Below are 25,841 nucleotides of genomic sequence, written 5' to 3' on the forward strand. Positions count from 1 at the left end.
CTTTTGTAGGTAAGTATATAGGTACGTAAGAAAAAGTCTGGAAGTAGCGCCGGTTACTGAGAAATTAAGGTAACAGGTTACATTAGCATTATTTCTTATTCTATGACAATAGTATAGGCATCTGATGAGGAGCGATGAAAGGCATATACTTAATATAACGAGGAAAGTTACGAATATTAATGTGGATGGTTATAGGGTAGGGGATGACCCAAGAAAGTGTAGATAGGATTGTATAAAGAAAGATATGTGTGTGAAAGGTGTGCGTACTGAGATGACGACTGACAGAAATAAAAGGAAGAGGAATACGGTCACGAGCATTAATTAATATGGTATACACTTTGGTACCATGTCACATTAACTTTTTTGTCAATTTGAACTGTAAGTCTCACTAAATGTCAAATATGTTAGTGCGACAGAGTCCTAAAGTGGGTACATTATATTGCTCATGACTGAACATGTTGTATCAATCCGCACTGGGCCCGCGTGATGGTTTAAGGCCCGATCTCCCTATCCATCCATAGGGAAGGCCCGTGCCCCAGCAGTGGGGACGTTAATGGGCTGATGATGATGATGATGATGTATCTACATGTTGTGCCGACCCACCTAAAGTGGGATTAGGGCAGGAGTATACTAATATGAATATACCATCACGTCTGTTAAAAGTTAAACACGGGACAATAGTCTAATGTATATAAATACTATTTTATGTTTTACAGCAACCCTCATGTTCGAAGAAAAGAAAATATGGGGCATGGTTCGGTACAATCGAGTTATTGATATATACTACAAAAGCGCTTACCGTAAGCATATATATATATTTTTAATAAATAGTTTCAGGTTCTTACAAATACAAATACACTTTATTGCACCAAAATAAAAAGAAATAATTACAAAAAGTATCTTAACTAAGTACATGGCAAATGGCGGCCTTATCGCTTAAAGCGATTTCTTCCAGACAACCATTAACATTAACAGTTCTTACATTGTCATGTTAACTTACCTATAACATCACGTTTGTATCTGCAAAGGGGTATGCAGAGGTGTGTAATACATTATACTGGCAAGGAGTTAGGAGTAACAGTAGGTATAAAAGGAACTCAAATACCTACTGATAATGCTGTCGAGAAACAATAAAATTCAGAAACTAAAAAGATTGTAAGTGCTTTTGTATCTTTCTAAGGCACACAACATTGGATCAGGCCCTTGCCGGACCTGTAATCTCTCAATGACAGTCAAGCTACCACGACTCACATCAGTTTTTATAATTGGTGCTAATTGGGTGCTAATTCCTGTAAAAACCATCTAATTTTATTTTAAGTTATATCTGTCATTTTCTTATCCGCCGAAAAGGAAAGGGACGGGTAACCGACAAGCATAAAATTTATGAAAACACGTCAATTTTAAGCACAAATCTAAACCAACCGTCTAAAAATTTTACATCCGTCAATAACCCGACACAGTTAAGTAGACAGCACGTCAAACGGATTGCATACCAGCGACGTACCTTTTGATTCGCCCGGGTTATTCATTCATTTACTCATTCTTCCTAAAATTAAGAGCTGTGAATCATCCGTCCCTTTCCTTTTCGACGGATATGAAAATGACGGATATAACTTAAAATAAAATTAGGCGGTGTCTGCAGGAATCGGGGCCATTACTTACTTATAAACATTTAATTTCCAGCCGAATTACTAGTATCAAGAGTTGAAATTCAGCTGGTCGTTAACAACACCGATTGCTCAGTCTTGACGGATACTGACATAGGCTATCCGACCTTTACAGCCTCAATAATAACTCATACCCGAATGGCCATGATTTTCTACACCCTGTCGATATACACGTGCAATCATTTAGAATCTCAAGCTAAAATACAAGAAGAAAAGTTAGAGGAAGAAAAGGATGAAGTGCAGGAAGAAGACTATGCCATGGAAAAACCACACCATCTGATGCCATTCTACATACGACCGGATGCTCCGCCGCACCATATATCTATGCAAAGCCATAAAAATACTAAAAATAATTAAAAGTAATTAATAAACAAAGCCATAAAAATACTAAAAATAATTAAAAGTAATTAATAAATAAAAAAAATGATTCTTGCAATTGATCAGGCTAGTTTCGAACTAGTCAAATCAGATACTTTTTACTAAGCACCAAATTGTATGGAATTTGTTTGAAAAAGCTTGGGAAAAGCACACTGTGACGTCATAGAAAAACGTGATAAAATGTCGAACTTATTATTTTATTACATTTTTCTTATTTAAAATTCATAAATATAAAATAAATATTTTTCGTTAGTTATATGTGTATTTATTTAGTAATCAGAATTTCATAATTTATCTTGAACCTAGTACACGACCCAATTATAATCGTTCAACGCTCAAAACTTTTATTTCCCCGCTCTTTTTCCATGTTGGTTTGAAGATGGCGCTGCATACAATACTTGATACTTGGTCCTTGTATCCGTATCATATCAGCCCATATATCAGCCAATCAAAAAATACCATTCTTCCTGTCAATAAACAGCACCTCTAGCGGTGCGATAATACAAGTTAAACATAAGGTGCAAAGTGGTTGCACGGAAATGAACCTTATGTCTTGCAGTTACAGAGTTTCTTAAATATCGAACGTTCCGTTATTGACAGTTTACTAATACATCAATAATCATTGTTGCAGTTAATTACTTCTTTTAACAAGCCTTGTCCTTCAGTCAGTGTTTGTCTGTTGGACTAGAAAGACATCAGTGATAAGTTTGGTTGCGAAATATGTTTCAATCTCTGTTACTTTAATATTACAATTTAAAATTCTGAGAACACTGACAGCTGTAAAGAAAAGCGTATAACGGAATGTCATGTTTATTTACGTTCACAAGTCAATCACACGCAAAATCGCAATAGTCATTACGCACAAAAGCAAAAATTCCAGTGTGATGGTCTTTACAAAGGTCTGAAGATGTTGTGGTATCTGCCATGGTCTGAGAGCATCAAGAAGCGCGCCTGCAGGTACCTGCTCCAGCGATATCTCGGCAACTTCCTTGAGGAGAAGCTCACATTGGATCAGCTGAGCGTCGATTTGTACAATGGAACTGGTACCGTTTCGGACGTTAGCCTTGACTGTGAGGTAAATATACAATTCCTTCGATTTCTTTCATACAACCGCATATTGACCGCTCCCGCGTGGTATTTTTTGCGGAACACACACCACGCTTCACGCCCTTGCCAATAGTTTATGCGCAATAAATTCGAATTAACACGTGTTTCGCTGATTCAAACAAAGAAAACCTTGGCGAAAAAAATATGAAAAAGCATGCTAAGATGCATGCTTAGAATCTTAGGAAATTGTTTGGGCTTGTGACATCTACAGCTAATTATTGATAATGATGTTTGCAGGTCTACTGATTATTGCAGCACAATACATGTTGATTAGTCACTGATTAAACATATGTGCATAAACAAAAATAATCAAAGTTCTAAAAGTAACAAAAAAATAACATGTGACTAGACAAAGTAACTACAGCCATTTCTTTAGATAAAAAATATAGTAAATAAAATAATTTTATTAAACTTTACTAGACACTTTTTTTTACTTTGAGGGGAGGCCTGTTCCCAGCAGTGGGACGTCTGTAGGCTGTTTATGTTATGTTAAACTTTATATCTATCAATATACCTAAATGCTGATTTAGTTAAAGATAATGTGCTTAATCCTGACATCATAGTTGTATGGTAATTTTAGGCACTCAACGACCTGGGGGATGCACAGAACTGGCCGTTGGAGATAGTAGACGGTCACATGCAGGAGATAACAGTGACCATACCATGGTCTACTCTCCTCAAGGATGACTCAATTGTCGAAGTAAATGGCCTGTCCCTTACGGTGCAGCCTAAAGTACGAGCGGAGCCAGGTAAAGATGTCTAACAATGCCTTTGTTTTATTCTTTTCTATTAAGTGGGTTGTGAGGTTGATGGTTGCTGGTGTCTGGGTTATAATTGAGTCTCCAAAGGCCCCTGACTTACCCCAGATTATTAACCATCAGGGATCACAAAATCGCGCCTCCTCATCATGAGCCCTAACCACTGGACCAGTAAACCACTGAAGCAATTTGTTCTATAACTAAATAAATAATTATGTGTTTTTTGCTAAATAATTATGTTTGATATTATTATGTTATGGTGGTCCATAATCTAGCTAGACTGTTGAATAAAGCCAAATTTACACTACTTAGACTATTAGACTACTCAATCCCTTTCTGTATTATGTAGATATTATGTATCAATATTCTGCACTACTTATCTTGACAAGCAAAGCTATATTTTCACAATCTTAGCCGTGAAGCATTGACCTAGTTTTCTAACACGAAGTCCTGCAATGTGCATTCAATATACTACAGGGTGTTAGTGACATCATAACGAATACTGAGGGGGATGATTCAGACCATGATTCTGGGTTGATGTCAAGTGGAATTTTACGTCGCAAAATTCATGATTTTTTTAGTTTTTTTTTAAATTATTTTCAATTCTATACTTTTGCGATCAAAAATTCCACTTGATATTAACTCAGAATAATCAGCTGAATGATCCCCTTCAGTATTCGTTACGATGTCACTTACACCCCGCACAAGTACATACTGTAGCCATACAAGTAGGTATGGGTAGTGTTGGGTTCTTACCCGGAAAATTCCCGCGTTTTGGGAATTTTCCCAATTCTGAGGGAAAAAACCCGAAAAATTCCCATTTCAAGGGAAAATATTTTTTATCGCATATATTTGTATTAAAAGTAAGGATTTCCAACAAAGACCATTTAAATATAATGTATGCCTACTTATGCCCAATTTATTTTCTGTCGTAGTGTCGTATGAACTCTTAAAAAACTAAAAGGAGATCATCGGATTTCGGCCCAGAAGTCAAAGTGCCGGCCAAAAAATAATATTGCTATATTCCGTTAGATCTTATCCGTATGAGCATTTATTACTATGGCACCAAAGCTGTAGGGTCAATATCTTCGGTTTTATTCGATTTTAAAAAACTGTATTTTTCATACATTTATGGTGAAAATGTAAAGTGCCGGCCAAGTAACAATAATGGTATTATCCTTAGAACTTATCCGTCTGAGCATTTATTAATATGGCACCAAAGCTGTAGGGTCAATATTTTCGGTTTTATTCGAATTAAAAAAAAACTGAATTTTCATACATTTTTGGTGAAAATGTGAAGTGCCGGCCATGGAACAATATTTGTATATCCCGTTAGAACTTATCCATTTGACCATTTATTATTAGGGCACCAAACGTCTATGACCATTATTTTGACTTTTTTTGGACTTTACGTTATAGTTTCTGTGTGAAAAGTGCCGGTCAGCAAAAAACACATGTCAAAGCTATCGAGAAGATACCTGTAAACATTATTCACTATGACAAAAACATGTATGACCATTAATTAGTTTGGCTTTTGTTGGATTTAAAAAAAAACTTGAATTTTGTTTCATTTTGTATAATTCAAAATAAAATATAACAGGCGCGTTATTTAAAGGATCGTCAGAATGTTTATTACTATGGCATTAAACGACTATGACCAATATTTTGAACTTAATTCGATTTTTCAAAAATAAAAAAAAAGTTTTATCTAGTGATAATGGAACTATCTTGCTAAAGGCGTAATATGGTGGTCGTCTTTTGAAAAATAGGTTTGCGTTTGACCACTACATTACCTGATGGTGATACACGCTTAAGAAGCTAGGACATTGTGATAGGCATACTTGCAAAGTACAACTACCCGACTCCTGTTTTCCCTAACAGATACTTGAGACGTCATGCCAAAATACGAGTTTCGTCACTAGATGGCAAGCTTATCTTCGGAGGGTGGTAACCATTTACGGTCAAGGTGAATCAATACCATAATTCAACCTAAACTTAGGCCGTAACGTTGAGTCGAATGCAAAAACTACAGCCAACGTCATATCTAAAATCAGATAGTATTAATATAGAAGTTCACCTAACAACACTCAAAACAAAAACACAAAGTATTTATCTGACTAATAACTAGTCATTGGGAAAGCTCTGCTTGTTGTCATTGTTAAAATGTATAGAAAAAAGTTTTTTTAAAAAGTCCAATAAAAGCCAAAGTCGACATTTGGTAGTATAGTAAAAATACGTTTCAAGTCGTTTACCAAAAGATTTGACTTATTTTGTTTCGCTGGCTGACATTTTCCCATTTGAACCAAAACGGAAAGAGAGACGAATAAAAAGTCAAGATAACGGTCAAAAATGTTTTGCGCCAGATTATTAAATGTTCTAAAGGCCCTTTTTAATCCGCCGTACCGCATTTTTTACCCAAAGCACTTTATTTTCATACAAAATAAATAAGAAATGAAGATTTTTAAAATACACTAAAAGCCAAACTAATGGTCATACAAGTTTGGCGCTATAGAAAAAAATGTTAACAGGCATCTACTCGATACTCTCAAAATGATATTTTTGCTGGTCGGCATTTTTCACATTTGAACTAAAACGTAAATTCCAATAAAAGTCAAAATAATGGTCATAGAAGTTTGGCGCTATACTAATAAATCTTCTAACGGTCCTTTGTAATACGCCTGTATACCTCTTTTTCCCAACGGACATAATATTATTTTTTACAAAATGTATGAAAAATCGAGATTTTTAAAATCCAATTAAAGCCAAACTAATGGTCATACACGTCTGGTGTCATAGTAAAAAATGTTCAGAACAATCTACTCGAAAAGTTTGACACATTTTTTTTCTCTGACCGGCACTTTCAAATTTGGGCCGGCCAAAGTATGGAAAGCCGACGATCTCCTTTGTAATATATTTTGAATGGAATGTTCAATTTTAATAATTCCATGCAAAGATATCTACATATTATAGGATATATAGGATGCTTTTGGCACGAGAGAATGTCATCATCGAGGAGCAACATGGTTTTGTGCAAGAAATTGGGAGGCACGAATACCTACAGATATTATTTACTTGGACTATGAACAAGCTTTTGATCGAGTTCCTGTCACACGATTGATTGCTAAATTAGAGCCCTTTGGAATCAGAGGCAATGTCGTGAAGTGGATTAGACTTCCTGTCAAATCGCATATTCTCTGTGCGCATCGGAGAATCATACTCTGTTCCCAGAAAAGTCCTCAGCTGTGTGCCGCAGGGATCGGTGTTAGGACCTATTTTATTCAGTATCTACCTTACAGATCTTAAACATGGTATCATGTCTGATATATCACTCTTTGCAGATGATACGAAAATAACGGGGAATCCACTTATTAGCCATAATATAATCCAAGATGATCTTGATAGAGTAATTGCTTAGACCCGAGATTGGCTAATCACATTAAACGTAGACAAATGCACTGTGTTGCATGTTGGCAGTAACCACCCCACGTTGAGTTACACCATTGACTCAAAACCTCTCGAGTGTGTTAAAAAACAAAATGACCTTGGCATAACGATAACACATAATCTAAAGTGGGACGAACACATTATTGGAATCACTAAGAAGGATAACTCCCTCTTATACATAATTAGAAAAGCTTTTTATCATATAGATACGGAATTGTTTCTTAGGCTTTACAAAACTTACTTACGTCAGATGGCTGTTAGAACATGGGTTTCAAATATGGAGACTTTACTATAGGAAGGACATTGCACTACTAGAGAGAGTCCAAAGAAGAGCAACAAAGATGGTGACAGTACTGGCTGGCCGGAGTGGACCTTAGCGGGGGCCGCAGGACTCTCACCTCTGGCTTGCCTTCATTGGCCAGCCAGAGTGGGGCGTTAGAGCTATACGCTCGCAGGGTGGAAGTGAAAGATGCATAAGTCGCGAGTTGATAAGGCGGGTAAACCGCCTCGCAGAAAGCGGTGTACACCTCTTGACACCCAGAGATGCTCACAACCATGTTGCTGCCTTGCCGTCCAGTCGCGTCGGCTAGATAGGTGGCCCAACCAGTGAGTGACGAGTCACCGCCTGCCCAATATATCTCTGTTATTAACATTGGTCGAGCAGGCGCCATAGTCCCCCATAGCCCCAGTATCCCGGTTCACTAACCCCCAACCCAATAGCCCAGTTCCTTTTGTTCCCATAATCTTCAATAGTCCTACACGAACCAGGGATTGTCTTTGGGTGCACTCCCATAGTGCATACAGGGATAATCGCCGGTTGGTGTCACAACACATTTAGAGTAAATTGTCTTAAGGGGCCTCTACGTGTTGGCTTCGGCCCCACGCACGCCTTCCAAAAGTCCGGGACTCCATGACAGACCCGACCCGAGACATGGAAACGAGATACAAATAATAATAAGATTAAAAATAATTAAATAAAAAATATTTTCCCATGATTCGGGAATTTTTCGGGTGTTTATTTTATTTTCCCATATTTTCCCGATATTTTTTCTTTCCCACCCAATTTTTTCTTTCCCTGCCCATCACTAGGTATGGGTGTTAGTGACACCGTAACGAATACTGAGGGGGATGATTCAGACCATGATTCTGAGTTGATATTAAGTGGAATTTCCTGTTGGAAAATTTATGATTTTTTTTATGTTTTTTTAAATTATTTTCCGTTCCATACTTTTGCGACGGAAAAATCCACTTGATATCAACTCAGAATCATGGCCTGAATCATCCCTCAAAGTTTTCGTTACGATGTCACTAACACCCTCTATATCTAGTAAATGTAGTGTGTTAATTATAAATAACATTACGTAATTAGGTAATTATCATTAAAAAATCCATTAAGTAATGAGCATGTTACACACTTTTGTCTATTTTGTCATCTTAAAGACCTGTTTATGAAGACTATGAAGCAATATAATTTTACTCATGATTATATTGCATTTAAAACTTCAAGAAATTTTAAAATATATATAAGTTTTACATTTTATGTGAACTATTCCGTGTCCTAGTTAAATTAATTAATAAAGTAAAACTATGTAATAACTATGTAACTATATAATTGGTTAACGTCGTGTCTTATAGGGAAGTCAAGGAATTGGCCTTTGATAGACTGGAATGGAAAATGCTACACCGACAAGAGCGTGGCTCTTAAATTGATGATGATGATGTAATAATGTCGGTGAATAAAGGCTATTTTTATTTTATTTATTTATTTTTATCGTGTGGCCAGCAGTGGGACGGATATAGGCTGTTTATGTTATGTGAACTATTTAAAACCTTATAACACATATTTTAACCCTGAAAGTTAATTTAAGTATATTTCTTGATAGCATCACTTTATAATATACAAAACAAATTGCTTTAGAAAACAACATGTTAACAAACTTTATTATTAGCACGATAAGATTTAGTAAGACAAATTTATAAACTGTTTGGTGTGGATGTGTTCAGGAAATGAATTCCCCCTTCCAACCCGTGGTAAAGCAGCATGTTGGAATATTAGTCCATACCTCGGTTCATTAGGGGAACCCTCTGCATAACGGTTTATGTTTAATAAATATCCACTGACATCCTAACAAACAGACCCACATATGATAAGGAGTTTTTCTAAAAAAAATTCCAATCAGTGTTTTAAACATGTATACATGTGTGTGTAGTTATGTAGATACTATAAGTTGGTTTCCTCAAATTAAGATGTTATGGCTGTTCAAATAAAGTGCAATATCGGATGTACAATGTTGTTTCCATCGCACAGAGAGGACACTTTTTTACAGGGATTGGTTGCCTATTTGTTATATGAGGTCAATGTAAATATCCGATATTTCCAACCTGTCAAATATAATACCTAATATCATACTTTTTTTTTTTTTCTATTATTATATTTGTACAAAAATTTCCTGTACCCAAAGGTTGCCTGGAAGAAATTGCTGCATGAGCAATAAGGCCGCCTGTTGTGCTTTTCTCTATTATGTTGTCTATAATTTCTGTATTTCGTGTCCATTGTGCTCAATAAAGTATTTTATCTATCTTCCTCTAGCTTCGTCAATGCTGGAGTCGATGTGGTCGTCCATGTCATCGTCCATGCAGCTAGCTGAGGAGTGTCTCCGTGAAGAGGACGGCCCTCAGGAGTCACATCCAGTTGAGGGCATTGAGATGTTTGCACATGCTATAGATTCAAGTAAGTTTAAAAAGTAATAATTTTATTTGCTCAATTTACGATTAAGTACAATGATTATAATCAAATAATTATTTGAGGTGATAGCCACAAAAACAAAACAAAAAAGTTTTTTTAAAATTACTGAGTTTATTATTATTATTATTAGAGCGGAAGGCAAGTGGGAAACCACTGCCCTAGTTTTCCCTAAAACAGTAGCAATCATGCTATACCGACAAAAGTGTAGCTCTTAAATTAGTGATGATGAGTTTATTATGTATAAAGTGACTATAATGCAAATGTATTTTTTTCAGTTCTTAGCAGGGTCAAAGTGAAATTCGTCAACACAAAAATAAGAATAGAACATGTTCCTAAAAACTGTGAAAGAGGCATCGCACTAGAGATTCATATACAAAAGTAAGTAACTATATATTTTTATATTGAAGACACGATGAGGAAACTGTCAAGTCTTTGCGTAAGCAAACCCCCAATGGAACAAAGTGCTGCACCTTCCTATTGTTAAGAGCGCACTACGTGACTAAACATACATATTGGTGACAACCATGTAAACACATAATTAAAACACATAATAACGGGTTCTTACCGCGTTTAAAGAAGGAATATGAGACTCCCGATATTTCGACACAACCTAATAATAACCTAATATAGGGAAGACTCCCGATATTAGGTTATTGAGAATATGAGACCATATTCCTACTTTAAACGCGGTAATAACCCGTTATTATGTGTTTTAATTATGATAATAACCGCGTAAACTTAAAACAATGTAAACACCTTTTTTAAAAATCACATTCTGTGGAGTTAAAATGGCCACATCGAAGCAATTCATCTAAGAAAGCAATATTGCTATATGGTCGTAAGGCCTAAAGTCTTTTTAAAATCCAAATCCCATTGTTTAACTATTGTGTCTGGAAATCCGGGCCTTACGAGGATATGACATTTGCGCATATAAAAGTAAGTGCGCAATGCAAACAAATGTCATAAAGCAATATTGCTTTCTTAGATGATTGCTTCGATGTGGCCATTTTAACTCCCCAGAATGAGATTTTCTTCAACAAAACCTCGTCATCTTTCAATTTCAATCTGGGTACAAACTGAGACCACAAATATAAAAAAGTAAATAATTTGATATGAATTTTTGTACAATTTTATTTTATCTCTTTCGTGTCGATGATTTTGCTCGTTAAAACTGTATTTACAAGCCACAAGTACGTGACAAGCCAGGGGTCACAATGTCATAAGCATAAGTTAAAGGAATATGACCTCTATGGGTTTGTAAAGAATATCAGTTTCATATTGCCTAATATTTAGAACTTTACATTGGCCGTTAAGCATCAGTAGCATTGTCCAATGTTTCCTTGTTAGTTTGACCTCCATTCGGCTGATTAGAATAATCTCTGCGTGTCGATCGACCTTGACGGCACATTTGTCATGATTCACGGATATCTTGCGATATTCTAAAACATCTTCCATTATTGTTACTATCATCAGTTTTGTCCTTAGATGTGGTGATATGATTTTCTATGAATACGATTAAGCTGCATGTGATGTACTTACTACTGCAATTTGCCCCGATAACAAAGTTGGAAAAGTAGAACATAGTGTATGAATATAAAAAAAAAATATCATGTTTGGAATCCACTTTTAATGAAGAATATGCTTACGTTAGTGAACTAATTGTCTTAGAAAAATAATGATTAACTTCTAATCTAATCTAGCCTGCAAAATCCCACTGCTGGGCAAAGGCCTCCCTTTCCTCTTTCCATTGGACGCTTGCCGGAGGGACTGGCCAGAGTACGCACAAGACCGCGAATAATGGAATTATGAACTTAATTTTTTAAATCTCTTTAAAAAATATATCAATCAGATAAACCCGTAGATGTCACAGGCCGTTAATTCATTATATAAAAAATACACCCTAATCAAGTTGTAAATACTATAATGCAATGTACCTAAAGATTTGAACAATAATATTCTTCTAATGTATTACGTGTTAAAACACATTCGTGACAAATATCCGCGCACCTGATTATTTTCCATATACTTGGTTGACTTGTTATGTATGTATTGTATTATAAATTATAATATGATGACGCTCTCTTGCGTCAGTGCACGTATAATATACCTACCTACGGCTTAGTACATTGTATTCAAATAAACTACACACTTTCATGTGGTCAAAACAAGTTGTCGATAATGATTCATTAATCCGAAGCCGTTTAAAAATAAACAAAGAAGCTGGTGTTTAAATTGTTATTTTATTTGGGTAAAAATATTTTTAATTTATTTTTTGTGGGCGTCAGTTTTCTCCGGTGAAGAGATACTAATGATAGGTACATGAGTAGGTAGCTAAGATTAGCAATCAATTGCTTGCTTTAAAATGGGTTTTGCAAATTGAATCTGATGAAATCACTGCAATCATACGAAATCACACCAGCACCAGACCAGTTTTTATATATAACATAGAATCTTCCTAAGGATTGGAACTATAAGATTGTCTTGACAAATATTTAAACAGATATTACACCTGGACTTAATCGACAGCGCATATCTTGATCTACGGGGAGTTCTAAAATCACATGAACTGTTTTTTAATAAAATAGGCTCACATTTGACCACAATCTGACCTGATGGTAAGTGACGATTTGGTCTAGCGTGTATCACGCTCATGACCGGATCTACCTATGGGCTGATTGGGCTGCAGTCCAGGGCCCCGGGGTTACAAGGGGCCCCCAGATCCCGCTAAAAAGTAGACCATAATTTGAAAAAAAATGTCTGTTAAAATATTTTTTGCTATTAGTTGAGTATTGAGATAGGCCCCCAAGTAGTTTCAGCCCAGGGCCCCACAAATTCACGATCCGGCCATGAGAAAATGCCGAACTTTCATATTTCCAAAGTAACATTTCCTTTATCCTACTATTTTTTTGTATTTCCAGTATCGACTACTTCGACGAAGCGGGCAACGAACCGACACCAGACGTGACAGAACCAGAGAAAACAAAAACATACATTGTCGCCACATACACAAACAAAAAGATCAAATTCCATGGCGTCACATTATACACGGACGAGTTTCCGTCCAAACTGCGAACGATGGCGAGAAGTCTTATCATGGAGAAATCCACAACCTCGCAAGCGGAAAAGACTGAATCCTCCCAAATTGAAATGGCTGAGGTGAATTACCAAAGTGCAATGTCGGATGTGTTCTATGAAACTAGGAGCGTTATATCGACTATTGAACCTGATCCTATTAAGGAAGTGATTGATGAGAAACCTCCAACGGAGTTTTTTAGAGAGGCTACCCCAGAGGAGCGAGCGATCCAACCGGATCCTATACTATTTGCTAAGCTAACTGGGCAGCAGGAGTTAGCACTGAAGATTAAACATACAGAGGAAGCGGAAGGGCCAAAAGTGGAAGTGAAGATGTTGCTCGGGTCCTTCATATTCTTCATATCGCCGCGGCAGCTGCACACGTTGATTGAACTGGTGAACGCCCTGAATCAACCACACCTAGAAGACACCAGGTAATTATTATTTACCATTCGGGAGTTGCATACAAGCGAAATGTTTAAATAATACGCACGGTATATGCCATCTGACTTTCCAGACAAAAAAAAATTCTAGCCATCTTAGGACTTCATGACGTGTTTGCAAGTTTACTTTTAGCATTGAATAATACAAACTACGCAAAGGACGGTAACTCTCCGCCCCGCTCCCATTTGTATCGAGGGTCGAGCTAGATTTACCTCACCCCCTCTGGGTCTTTTGTCTAAATGGCCGCAAGCCGCTAAGGCGTAAGAGGGACGCGCGAACTTTCTGACTCACTCGCTCGTTTTGTATGGAGAGTCCATAGTGTGCTTCTGATATCTTGTGGCTCTCATCGCGTGCATAAGGTTTCGTTGTCTGTCTTCTATCGCGTGGGTTGTGCAGTGGAATACCAACCTCATCAATCTTATGTCAGGGTTACTAGGGCAAGGCTCACGTACGACTACGTACTTACATCAGTAAGTAGTAACCGGGACCAACGGCCTTCCTTCCTCCCAACGGTGTCCTTCCGAAGCACGTTGTCATGTCACTTATTCGGACAATTAGTTGAGTTTGAGAGTTTCAGCCTGCTCCTAGACAAACAAAGGTCTCACAAAGTAATTTCCACGATTCCCGATGGCGACCATTGGGAATCGAACCCGCATCTCCAGATCGTGATACCAACGCTCTAACCACTAGATCGTGGAGGCTGTTACGTGTGTTTCTCTGACTGTGACATAATACGTAAATACAATATTTTTTCCCCAGCAACATCCCCCTCCGTCCGACCGGTCAGAACATGCAGTGCAAGCCGATGAAGCGCGCAGACTTCCAGCTCATAGAGGCGCAGTTGCTAGGCAACCTGGAGAAGGAAACCTCGCGCCCCGCAGGCATGTACGGCTGGTCCGGTCCCAACTTTGGTAAGTAGGCATTGTACGGTCACGAGCATCAATATGCATACATTTTGGTACCATGTCACGTGAATTTTTTTGACAAATTGCGCTGTAAGTCTCACTTAATGTTAAATATGTTAGTGCGACAGAGTCCTAAAGTGGATACATTATATTGCTCATGACTATACACATTCACAAAACACATAGAAAAGGTGCGTATGTCTAAAAGAAACGTCTTCATTCTAATTCCAATTCCAAAAATCTACAGACATGTACGCATTCCTGTAATCGGTGTTATGGTAAGCATTACCTACCTGCCTACTAGGCAAAAGACAGTTTTGATAGGCAAAGCAGCCGTTTTTGGAATTGAGTAGTTCCCAGGTCAAAGATAAATTATGAAATTCTGATTACTAAATAAAGACAGATCTAAAACTAACAAAAACGTGTTCTTTTTTCTATTTAACTTATTTAATAATTTTAATTAAAAAAAGAACCGGAATAATACGTGCGACATTTGTCAGGTTTTTCTATGACATCTCAGGTAGCTCTTTCATACAAATTCCATAATAATTTCGTGTTTTGACGTTTGATAAAAAGTAACTTATTTGACTAGTTGGAAACTACCCTATTGTAGAATAGTTGTGACCTCTATAGTAGTTTCTTGCGCTGTATATTTTCAGCAATAGGCTCGCCCCTTATTACATGGGACTTGAACATAGCTGGCGAGGAGTGAGTATACTATACACCTCTGTCTGTACCTCCGAAGGTGGGTGTGGTGGGCAGGTGTGATGCTATGTTATGTTGTGCCATTACTTAGAATTGAGTACTTTTCTAAACTCTAATTACTAAATAAAGACAGATCTAAACATTTTCTTTTTCTATTTATAAAGAAAACCGTAATAATAAACTATTAATTTCTTGGTAAAATAAATATTTATTAAAATACACAAACAGAGAATAATATACAATACCTTACAAATACAAAACCTTCTCCGAAGCATCACACCGAGGCAAAGTGCCCAAAAGACTAGCAGCATTTCCCCTTTAAACTGCTAAACCACAAAAATAGGGTCGGTTGTCGCCTCGACGAGACGCTTCGAAAGATCCTTAATAAAACTTTCTAAATTATTTCTCTTTTATTTTTTTAAAATTTCTTAGTTACAATATCGCTTCATTTACAGAAGACAGCGACGCAGAGAGCGAGAGGTTCCACCCGATGACGTCAGCGGGCCAGCAGATGGGCGAGAGCTTCTGCTCGTCTGTGAGCTCCATGAACACCAGCATGACGTCCAGCACGAACGCGCCCTCGCAGACGCGGATCAAGCGGAACAAGAAAGGTAACTGTCAATATCCTACTAACATCTCTCTCTCTCTCTCTCTCTCTTCTTGCCATTTATTATTCCCCTTTATCTGATGGTGGGCGTCTGCCTTCTTCGTCTTCTACTAACATCGTAGATGCAAAAGTTAGTAACGTACAGATTTTCCAATGACAAAAAACCTTAAAAAAGCCACAACGAAGTATTTCATGTAAAAAAGCAGTATTACCATTTGGCATTCGTTGACATTGCGCACTTACTTTTATATGCGCAACTGTCAAAATTCAATATTGCTGTATTAGATGCAAGGCGACCGTGAAGGGGATTTACCACTTGTTAATGGGTCTGCCCGCAGCCAGGGCTTGGTTTTAATGCATTCTTGCGTACCCAATTTAATAAGAAAAATCTAAAGTCTAGACCACAGGCAAAGGGTAGCTTGTCTGTCGGTCTTTTATAGAATACACTTCGGTGAATGTGCGTATTTAACATAGCATGATTAGAGTGATATTATATCTCTCGTCTCTTTCACTCTAGGCGATGTACTATATCTCTATCCTGCTGTGATTTTAATCGTTCTACATTAAATAGGGTATATATAATGTTCTCATTTTAATTTTGTTATTGTTTCTACATTAGGTGGCGGTTATTTTTATCTATCAAGTGAGTCATTTTCGTAGATAGCCAACTTGTTTACTTTGCATACAATATTTAAACCATTCTCTTTACCACCTTGCACCTTGTTAATTTCTCGCTCTCCCTCACTCTCTTAAGTAAGGTTATCATAAATATAGATATCTCTCTCTCTATTTAAGAGCTGCGCTCTTGTCGGTGGAATATAGATATAGGAGTCGAATATTGATTTTATTTCCAGTGCCCCATATAGAAGGCGATCCGACAGCAGAAGTGTCACATATCAGCTTCAGAATAGCTTCGCTATCCTGCGTTCTGCTGCACAAGGTAAATATCACATAATAATTACATCGTAATACCATATTGATTTAGTATATTTTAGAACTATGTTAGTATATAAATTTATCAATAAACATAAAAGAAAATGTATCCAAAATAAATCTGACTAGAGTATTTTCTAGAGTGACTGGACGGCACCACATAGATTGAATTCCAATGTTCGAAAATAGGGCCATCCACTCGCCCCGGTACAATCGCTAAGAAACAATAGTTTCTAACTAGTCTAATCAGTTACTTTTTACTAAACGTCAAAACACGAAATTACTATGGAACTTGTATGAAAAAGCACACTGTGACGTCATAGACAAACGTGATAAAATGTCGGACGTATTATTACGTTTTACTTGATTAAAATTCGTAAATAAGTTAAATAGAAAAAAGAAAATGGTTTTCGTTAGTTTTAGATCTGTCTTTATTTAGTAATCAGAAGTTCATAATTTATCTTGAACCTAATACACGACCCAATTAGGGTTGTCGCGCACCCGCTGATGCATAATTTATAGTCAACTAATATTCTCCTTCTCATTGTAGGATATCCTAGCAACCACGCCAATGGGTGCAGACTGCATATCCCCATCCAGCGCATACCGCATGCAGGAGACTTCTAGAAACTTCTTCGACAACCTGCTGCCGTACTGCATCAGCGAGGGAGGGGGGAAGGAGTTCCAGGCTGCTAACGACGCCCTGGACAAGGCTACCGGGATGAACCACTTGAGGTACTTGTAAATATGGACGAAGTATAATCCGTGGGAATTAACTAGTCACCTAGCATCAACAGAGGTTTATAGCGACACCGTAGTATTTATTTTATTCGCTGGAATTATGTAGCAGCTACTTTTTCTGGAATGTTCCAAAAAATTTGACTTTTTCCAAAGCCAAAGAAATACGTTATCATTGCTGGGTTCGTAACAAAAATAAGGGATTGTCATCCAAAAACGAAATTATTTTATTCCTTTCATTAGTCCAATGAAGCTGTATTATTTAACAAATTGGAATTACATACCGCGGGAGTACATTTCCAACCGGCAGCGGAGCAGCGTGGTGGTGTACGCTCCATACCCCCTCCGGTTGATTGAGGGGAGGCCTGTGCCCAGCAGTGGGACGTATATAGGCTGTTTATGTTTATGCATGTGTAGAAGCATGGTATAAGAAAACTAGGTATGCTCAAAACTGACAGCTTACATTTCAAGGTTAGCCCAGCTGACGTCATCCGGCCCTGCGTTGCCATTTCGTAAAAAATAAATTACCCACGTCCAATGTTTTTATAATAACTTTACAAGGAAATTTTGAACTTTTAGTAAAAGATTTACTTATAGTTTTAATATTTTTTATATATGTGACAAATTAGTTATTAAATAGATTAGTCAGTAATTCACTTAACTTTCATTAATAAAATTTAAGTCCTTGGAATGTTGGAGGTACCAATTTAATGGTAACACATACGTCATCAAAGGGCTAGCAATGGCGGCTTGTCATAGGATTGAGCATACCTGGTCTTCTTATACCATGTATGGGAGGACATCTTGCCCCATTAAAGAACGTTAAAATATTTGTTTGCTTTGTCCTCAGACTAATAACGTCAGAGATGTCACTAGACGGCAGCGAGAAGTTGACGTCACACGGCAGCCAGACCGTCTGCGAAGCCTCCATCAAACACCTGCTGGTCAGGGAAACTTTGTACGCGCCGATAGAAGACGGCAAGCCGGAGAGCTTCGACCTAATACGGTTCGAGTCTAATGGTGAGTTCAGCTGTTGATGAGGTGTAGATATCTCTCTTCTTCTATCGTGTGGGTTGTGAGGTGGATTACCAACGCCATCAACCCTGGTGTCAGAGTTACTATTGAGCCGCCAAAGGCCCCTGACATGACTCATGTAAGGATTACTTACTTACATTGGTAAGCAGTTACAGGGACCAACGGCTTAACGTGCCTTCCGAAGCACGGATAATCTTACTTTCGGACAATCAGGTGATCAGCCTGTCATTACAGGCACAGGACATTTCCTAACCAAATTAGAGATCACAAAGTAATTTTTGTGATATTTCCCCACTGGGATTCGAACCCGGGACCTCCATATCGTGATCCTAACGCTCAACTACTGGTCCACGGAGGCCGTTAGCACTAGGGGGCTTAAAGAGGTCACATCGAAGCAATTCATCTAAAAAAGCAATATTGCTATTTGACATTTGTTGACATTGCGCACTTGTTTTTATATGCGCAAATGTCAAAAAATCCTTGGATGTGACCTTTTAACCCCCAGGTCACAAAATACGTAAATAGTACGAGACCTTTTAATTGATACGTTTCTATAAGTCCGAGTCTAACAATGCAATCAATTATAATAATGGACTCTTAGATATCACAGATGTCTCTGAAGCATCACAGATGAGCTTATATCAGATAACGGTGCCGATTAAGGCAACTACCAAAAACTAATTTGACGTAAAACTAGCGATATCTCTTTCTTCTACCTATTGTAAGTGAAGGGCAGCACTAATTTAAGAGCTGTCAAATTGGCACCAACAACCAACCTAATTTGACAGGAATAAAAGTAGCTCTATCTCTTTCTTGCGCTTATTGTAAGTGAAGGAGGGAACTTGTATAAGAACTGTCAAACTAAAATTAGGTTAAGTGTGTGTGCGCCCGAATAGGCACCAGTCATTATGTCCGAATAAAATGTTTAAACTTACAAGAAAAGTAACATTTGTTATTGAACAGAAGACGATGAGAACAAGCGATCCGCGCCACGAGCAAACGTCAGGATCAACTTCAAGCAGACATCCAAATACATGCGGATATCTGGAGAGAAGAAACTCCTGTATCCCACTACGGACATTACGTAAGTATTTAGTTTAAAAACTTGTACAATCACACACACACACACACACACACGCACACATATACATACATAAATGTGATCTCTTGTATTCGAAATTTGAAACGAATACAAAATTAAAATGTTAAGGAAAATTACACATATTTATCTTAACATAAAGCTTAGGCAAGCTTCTCTGTAATCATAATTATGTCTATGTTCGAAATTGTGAAATTTTAAAGACTGATTAAATATTCGTTTCGAATTCCTCAGCGGTTCCTGGGGTTCGTAAATCGTCGATCGCCGCTAATCATGACATGGAGCCATGTTTTTAACTAGCAAGTACACTTCATTACTCCCTCAAGTGAGGTGAAGTCTGTGCCATGTTCTGCGCATATACAGACTGTTTTGTTTATGTTTTATGATTAAATACCATAGAGACATAGACCTCATATAATAAATAGACAACGAATCTATGTCTAAAAACTGTCCGCGGCGCATTTTGACACAAGCGATGCTGTGTAACGACACTGTAAAACCGATATTACACTTTATTTGAACAGTCATAACATATTTATTTCAGGGAACGAACTTATACTATCTAAACAATGTTTACATATTTACAACACTGTTCGGCCGTTTTTTTAGAAAACTCCTTAGCATTCGCATGAGTCTATTTGTTTGACTTATTGTAGATTTGCCGCAAATAGCATTAACTACTTGGCCGGAGTGTTAGATACTCACAAGGTAAGTATACTGTGAATGTGGTCACCCGGATGAAACCATATCACACATAGTGAACGAGTGCCCTCTACACCGGTTACCTGGTGTCATAGCCGAGCTGCATTGTGTGACGGATGCGGCAGAGACTTGGTTAGGGGAGCTTAAGCTGGATATATGATCCACGCGGGATATTTTATTTTTGTCTGCCATACGCAATAATAATACATGGTAAGTTATAGGCCTAATCCAAATATATCGTTTCCCAGGGTAAAGTGCACGCCGCTGGTGCTGGACGTGGAGCTGACGGTGCTAGACCGCATGTGCGCGACGTTCTTCAACGGGCCGCCGGCGCGTACGTCCCACGCGCCGCCGCCGCCCCAGAACCAGCTCAACTTCTCGCTGCTCTGCCCCGAACTGAAGGCCGTACTCAGGTACTTAACATATTACCATAATACCATTGCAAAGATAAGCGTCGAATTGAAAATCTCCCTCTTTCTTAAAATCTATAAAGATTTCAAATGAATGCATGAATGACCAAATAATAACCTCAGACGAATCAAATATGCGTTTTGATGGTTTGCAACCCGTTACAGATGCTTAAGCCTAAAATTGACGTGTGACCCATAAATTTATAGCCTATCGACTACCCGTCCCTTTCTTTTTCGGTGTATAAGAAAATGACAGATATAGCTTAATATTAAATTGGGAGGTGCCTGTCGGAATCAGCATTAGGGAGGTTAAAGAGGCCACATCGAAACAATTCATCTATAAAAGCTATATTGCTATTTGACATTTGTTTGCATTGCGCATTTGTATATGCGCAAATGTCAAATTGCAATTTTGCTTTTTTAGATGAATTGATTTGATGTGGCTCTTTTCACCTCCAGCTCCTACATCGTTCAAGTATGCTGTATTATAATTCTTCCACAGGTTCCCCATAGCAGACCTGCGTGCCGGCATCACCCGTGAGACCCGGCGCGTGAGACCAGACTACCTGGTGTTCCAGTTCAAGAACACCACATTCAGCTCACAACAGACTCCGAGCGCCAGGCCCCTGCCCACCGTGGTCACTTTGAAGGCTACCTCTCTGGACTTGTACTATCATGTGAGTAGATAGACTTTTCTTCTACAAGGATAAATAATTCATCAACTCCCTAGCATTATCTCGTCTTTCACAGGGTCCGCTTACCTAACCTGAAGATTTGACAGGTCCGGTTTTTACAGAAACGACTGCCTGTCTGACCTTCCAACCCGCGAAAGGAAAACCAATCCAATACAGGTTAGGTCACATACCTTCGAAAATGCATTTCTCGGGAATGTGGGTTTCCTCACGATGTTTTCCTTCACTGCTGGTCACGTGATAATCATTTATACCCTCTCTGAAACTTTTTTGTATATTTCAGGAAAATGATGAGTTGCCCGCTACCCACATAGCTAGGAGTGCGATGGCGGACCCAATGGAAAGTGACGTGCTCAAGGGCAACGTCATCGGATCCTTGCCTACGTAAGTTCGAAATTTTCACAAACAATCAGTAGAATATTCTGTACTAAATTGGAGATAATTATTTAGTTCTGCATCGTAAATTACGGCAGGAAATTATATTTAATGTTATTTCTAGAAACCACCAAAACCATGTTCTATTTATTTTGAATTCAAAAATTATAAATTAAAAAAAGGTTTGATTGCAAATGTCATTTCCAAAATAATAAATTGGCAAAGTAAGGGCTCATAAAATTCATCCTATCCATATATACATCAATATCGAGGCGACGGTGGGTTATCTTAATGATTTGAGTCGACCATGGACTCTATGTACCTCATATCCCCATTTAAACGCGGTAAGAACCCGTTATTATGTGCTTTAATTATGATAATAACCGCGTAAACTTAAAACAATCTATGTACCTTTATTATAGAATAAAGAATAATGATATGTATAGAATGGACACTCAACCTCGCACATTGGTGTAGATTTACCCTATCCCCGCTGGGTCTCACTCTAAATAGACTCAATGGACTGTCCCGCTCTTAGCTAAGAATAAGATTTTTGTATGAAGTGTCCGGGATGTGCTTTTGTGTAAAAACTGACATAAACTCACCATCAACAGGATCTCAATAACATTCCAACCGAAAAAGTCAAACAAGGGCCCGTTCGACCAGTTGGACGACGAACCAACCTTCGAGCCGGCGTCTGTCAACCCGATGACAACCTCCATGTACATCATGAACAACCTGCAGAGCTCGCAGCCCAGCCCGTTCAGCGGCAAGAAGACTGCTCACCAGAGCTTCACGCAGCATGAGAATAGTCCGCAAGGTAATGTTCTTGACCTCCTTAAAGTTTCGTACCGAATTTATTTTTTTCAGAGTGAATTGAGTTGCCAAGAAGGGAAACCTGTATGTCAATATATATTTGTATTTATAAAATACATCAAATTATTTTCAAAAGTTTATACTTTGTGTCGTTGTTACGCTGATTCGTATTACTAAATAACTTACGTATCGTTTAGTATTCTCGGAAACATTATGCCAATGCCAAAGCTATTTCATAAGTACTTACAATACATAAGCATTTTCTCTGGACCATGACTTTCTACAGGTGGAGGCCTGGATAGACTCTACAAATATTACCTTATGTTTTTGTAGAGAAAATAAAGCTCTATTGGTTTTTTTTCTAAAGAAATTCGTTATTTGATTTTGATCCGAAATATCAAAAAAGTAACTGAAATTTCATAATACCATACAATTTGAATACTAAATAACTGACAACATTTTCTCTAACACAGGTCAAGAGGAAGAGTTAATAGTACCAGGAAATGAGGAAGAGATGGCGGAGTTTACCAGCAGCTCGGTGGAACGTTCGGCTATACACCTCGACTTCAACTTGCCCGTACTGAGCTTACAACTAGAGTGAGTATCTCATGACGTTATTTGCTTTTCTCTATTGTAAAACTTGATTAGAAAATTAAACCATAGATTTAAGGTAAACTAAAAAGGGTAGATTGGAACAAGTCATCTGCATCATCTTCAAAATAATTCCTCACCCATACCAGTGATGTAAGTGCGATTTAAACTTCTTTTGGGTTCAAAATTTGAGTCCATCTTTGTCTTGCACTTGTCTTAAGAAAATTATGATGTGTCTGCCAGAAATTAGACTGTAAATACAGGTAATGAGATTCACTATCAGAAGTGTATTCACAATGAACTCCACATTAAAATAATTCCGAAGGGAGTTCTTTTTTCGGCGATATTTGTGTGTTCCCTATTTTCTTATCCTATTTTGTTCACAGATTCTCATACTAGTCATTTATCTTACAGATCAAAGCAGCTATACGAGATAATCTACAATCGAATCAACTCCGATCTGTTGCTGTGGGAGCCACAGATCATAGATCAGTTCGAAATCAGTCCACTCATGAGTGGCACCATTTACCCCGCCTTTGGAATGTGCAAAGGCAGTGGATATGGTAAGTGGGGAAATGCATTTTCATACATCGCTTGATACCTTATCCTTAATTTTTTTTCCTATAACATCCTTAAGAGAACCGAGGTAGCCCAGTTGGTAGAACGCTTGCCTCTCACTTTGAGGTCGCTGGTGCGAATCCCGCACAGGCCTAAACCAACGATTCTCGAATTTGTTTCCAAACTCATGTTTGGATCATAAATTATTGTCACGTGCTCAGCGGTGAAGGAAAACATCGTGAGGAATGTGAGGAGGATATGTGACCTAATCTGAATTGGGCTGGTTTTCCCTTCGCGGGTTGGAAGATCAGACAGGCAGTCGCATCTGTAAAAAACCGGACCTGTCAAATTTTCAGGTTACGTAAGCGGACCCTGTAAAAAACGGAATAATGCTAGGGAGATGAAGAACTTCCTAAAGAAAGAAGAGAGGAGGCGACACTGTTAAAATTTTCTTGTGTTTTTTTTTTCGATCAGTCCCCGTAAGATCTTGCTCCCATATCGCGCGCGATACGAAAATGAGCCAACTCTATTGTCTGCGCGATAAATAATCAAACTTGGCTCAATCATCGCGCAGCGAAATTACAGCTCTATGATACGGCCACTGACTCTCCATAGCCCACCTTCTTACACATATACATAAACTCACTTCTATATCCCACCCGGGTAAGCAGGCAAACTCTATGAAATTTAATTCGGTTCGATCCCGACACACTAATCTGGCTTCCTCCACGTTATTTTAGTTCCCAATGCCAATTTCCTCATAGTAATAACTCGCTATATCCTCAGAGTCAGAATCGGAGTCCTCGTCATCTGAGGAAGAGAACCTCTACTACTCGACGTACGACAACAAGCTGAAAAAGGGTCTTGCCGCTAAGTCTGTCCCGGAGAAGAAGGACGAACATAACTTCTGTCTCACTATGAAAGTTGGGAAGGGATTGCTGACTATCTACGCTCCTGTTAGGGTAAGTAGCTACAACAGATGGTATGAGATTTTCCGAGTTATGTTAGCTGTAATTTTGTTGGCAATCACGAACGGAATAAAAGTGCTTGGAGATGACATTATATATCGAGACACGACGAAAGAGAAAGACAAAGAAGAGTTTACATGGAACAGATTAAGGCCGCCCAAATTGTACTGTATTCATGTGTGGGTGTTATGTCTGATTCTTGTAATTTAGTTCCGTGCAATAAAGTATATTTGATTTAATTAAAGAGGAGGAGAATGTCGTGTCTTGTAAGGAAGTGAAAGAATTGGTCTTTAATAGACAAGAAGGGGGAATGCTACACAGGCAAGAGCTTGGCTGTTAATTTAGTGATGGTTATAAATTGAGAAATTTTACATAGTTAATGATCGTACCTTTTTTCGCGATTATCGAGTAATCTCTATTTCCAACATGGAACGCGATAAAGTTTTCGATTTTGATTTTCGCAAGACGGTTAACAGTTACAAGGTTGCCATTAGAATGGAAAAATCCTTGGAATCTTTGCATACAAGTGTAGTTAACCTATTTACATCTCCACAGGACAGCAACAAACGCGTGGTCCCAGGTCAGATGGGCGAGCTGGTCCTGGAAGCACACAAGCTGTCCATGTGTCAGGTTAGCGGGCTGTACGGACGCCCGAAGACCGCCCAGCTGTGTCTGCGCGCTGGAAAGACCACGCTGTACCACGACTGTAAGTATTACATACACAAGGTTGATATCGGCGCCTTATTTTAGTGCCTTAAACACTTTTTTGAAAAATCACGTTAGTAAGTGTTTTACATAACAAAAGCTCGCAAAAAGCTAGTTTCAATTCAGGTAATGTGGTGTAAATGTTTGGTTTGGTTTTGAATGAAATGGAGGTTTTGTTGACGAAAATCAAATTGGAATGTGATTTTGACAAAGGCGTTTACATGGATTTCACCACTCAATAATTTCAAGAATCAAGAAGGCGGGATTGCCCAGTTGTTGAGTTCTTGTAAGGACGGTTCCAATGAGGTCCAGTTCTACACCACTGAATCCAAATTTGTATGGAAAACAACATGAAGAAACCCATAAGCCTGAAAAATTACGTACCC

The 25,841-nt window shown here is 38.2% G+C and overlaps 1 protein-coding gene across 4 annotated transcripts in view; it reads left to right on the forward strand.

Moving 5' to 3' along the window:
• The first annotated feature begins 2,846 nt into the window (after window positions 1–2,846).
• Window positions 2,847–25,841, forward strand: part of LOC126375148 (autophagy-related protein 2 homolog A) — a 41,314-nt gene continuing 18,319 nt past the window's right edge. For 2 of the 4 annotated variants that reach the window (XM_050021996.1, XM_050021997.1), the window contains exons 1-19: window positions 2,847–3,120; window positions 3,733–3,901; window positions 9,945–10,085; window positions 10,376–10,478; window positions 13,019–13,606; window positions 14,376–14,527; window positions 15,682–15,837; window positions 16,688–16,773; window positions 17,317–17,501; window positions 18,355–18,524; window positions 19,503–19,623; window positions 20,589–20,753; window positions 21,253–21,427; window positions 21,726–21,826; window positions 22,432–22,637; window positions 23,107–23,230; window positions 23,639–23,787; window positions 24,569–24,744; window positions 25,306–25,456. In XM_050021996.1, the coding sequence (XP_049877953.1) occupies window positions 2,953–3,120; window positions 3,733–3,901; window positions 9,945–10,085; window positions 10,376–10,478; window positions 13,019–13,606; window positions 14,376–14,527; window positions 15,682–15,837; window positions 16,688–16,773; window positions 17,317–17,501; window positions 18,355–18,524; window positions 19,503–19,623; window positions 20,589–20,753; window positions 21,253–21,427; window positions 21,726–21,826; window positions 22,432–22,637; window positions 23,107–23,230; window positions 23,639–23,787; window positions 24,569–24,744; window positions 25,306–25,456 (3,286 nt within the window). In that variant the 5' untranslated portion in view covers window positions 2,847–2,952. Of the gene's footprint in view, window positions 3,121–3,732; window positions 3,902–9,633; window positions 9,715–9,944; window positions 10,086–10,375; window positions 10,479–13,018; window positions 13,607–14,375; window positions 14,528–15,681; window positions 15,838–16,687; window positions 16,774–17,316; window positions 17,502–18,354; window positions 18,525–19,502; window positions 19,624–20,588; window positions 20,754–21,252; window positions 21,428–21,725; window positions 21,827–22,431; window positions 22,638–23,106; window positions 23,231–23,638; window positions 23,788–24,568; window positions 24,745–25,305; window positions 25,457–25,841 lie in introns of those variants that run through there. The other 2 variants (XM_050021998.1, XM_050021999.1) reach the window with 2 other exon arrangements.

Source organism: Pectinophora gossypiella, chromosome 18 (genome assembly GCF_024362695.1).
Source record: "Pectinophora gossypiella chromosome 18, ilPecGoss1.1, whole genome shotgun sequence".
In the NCBI taxonomy this organism is placed as follows: Eukaryota; Metazoa; Arthropoda; class Insecta; order Lepidoptera; family Gelechiidae; genus Pectinophora; species Pectinophora gossypiella.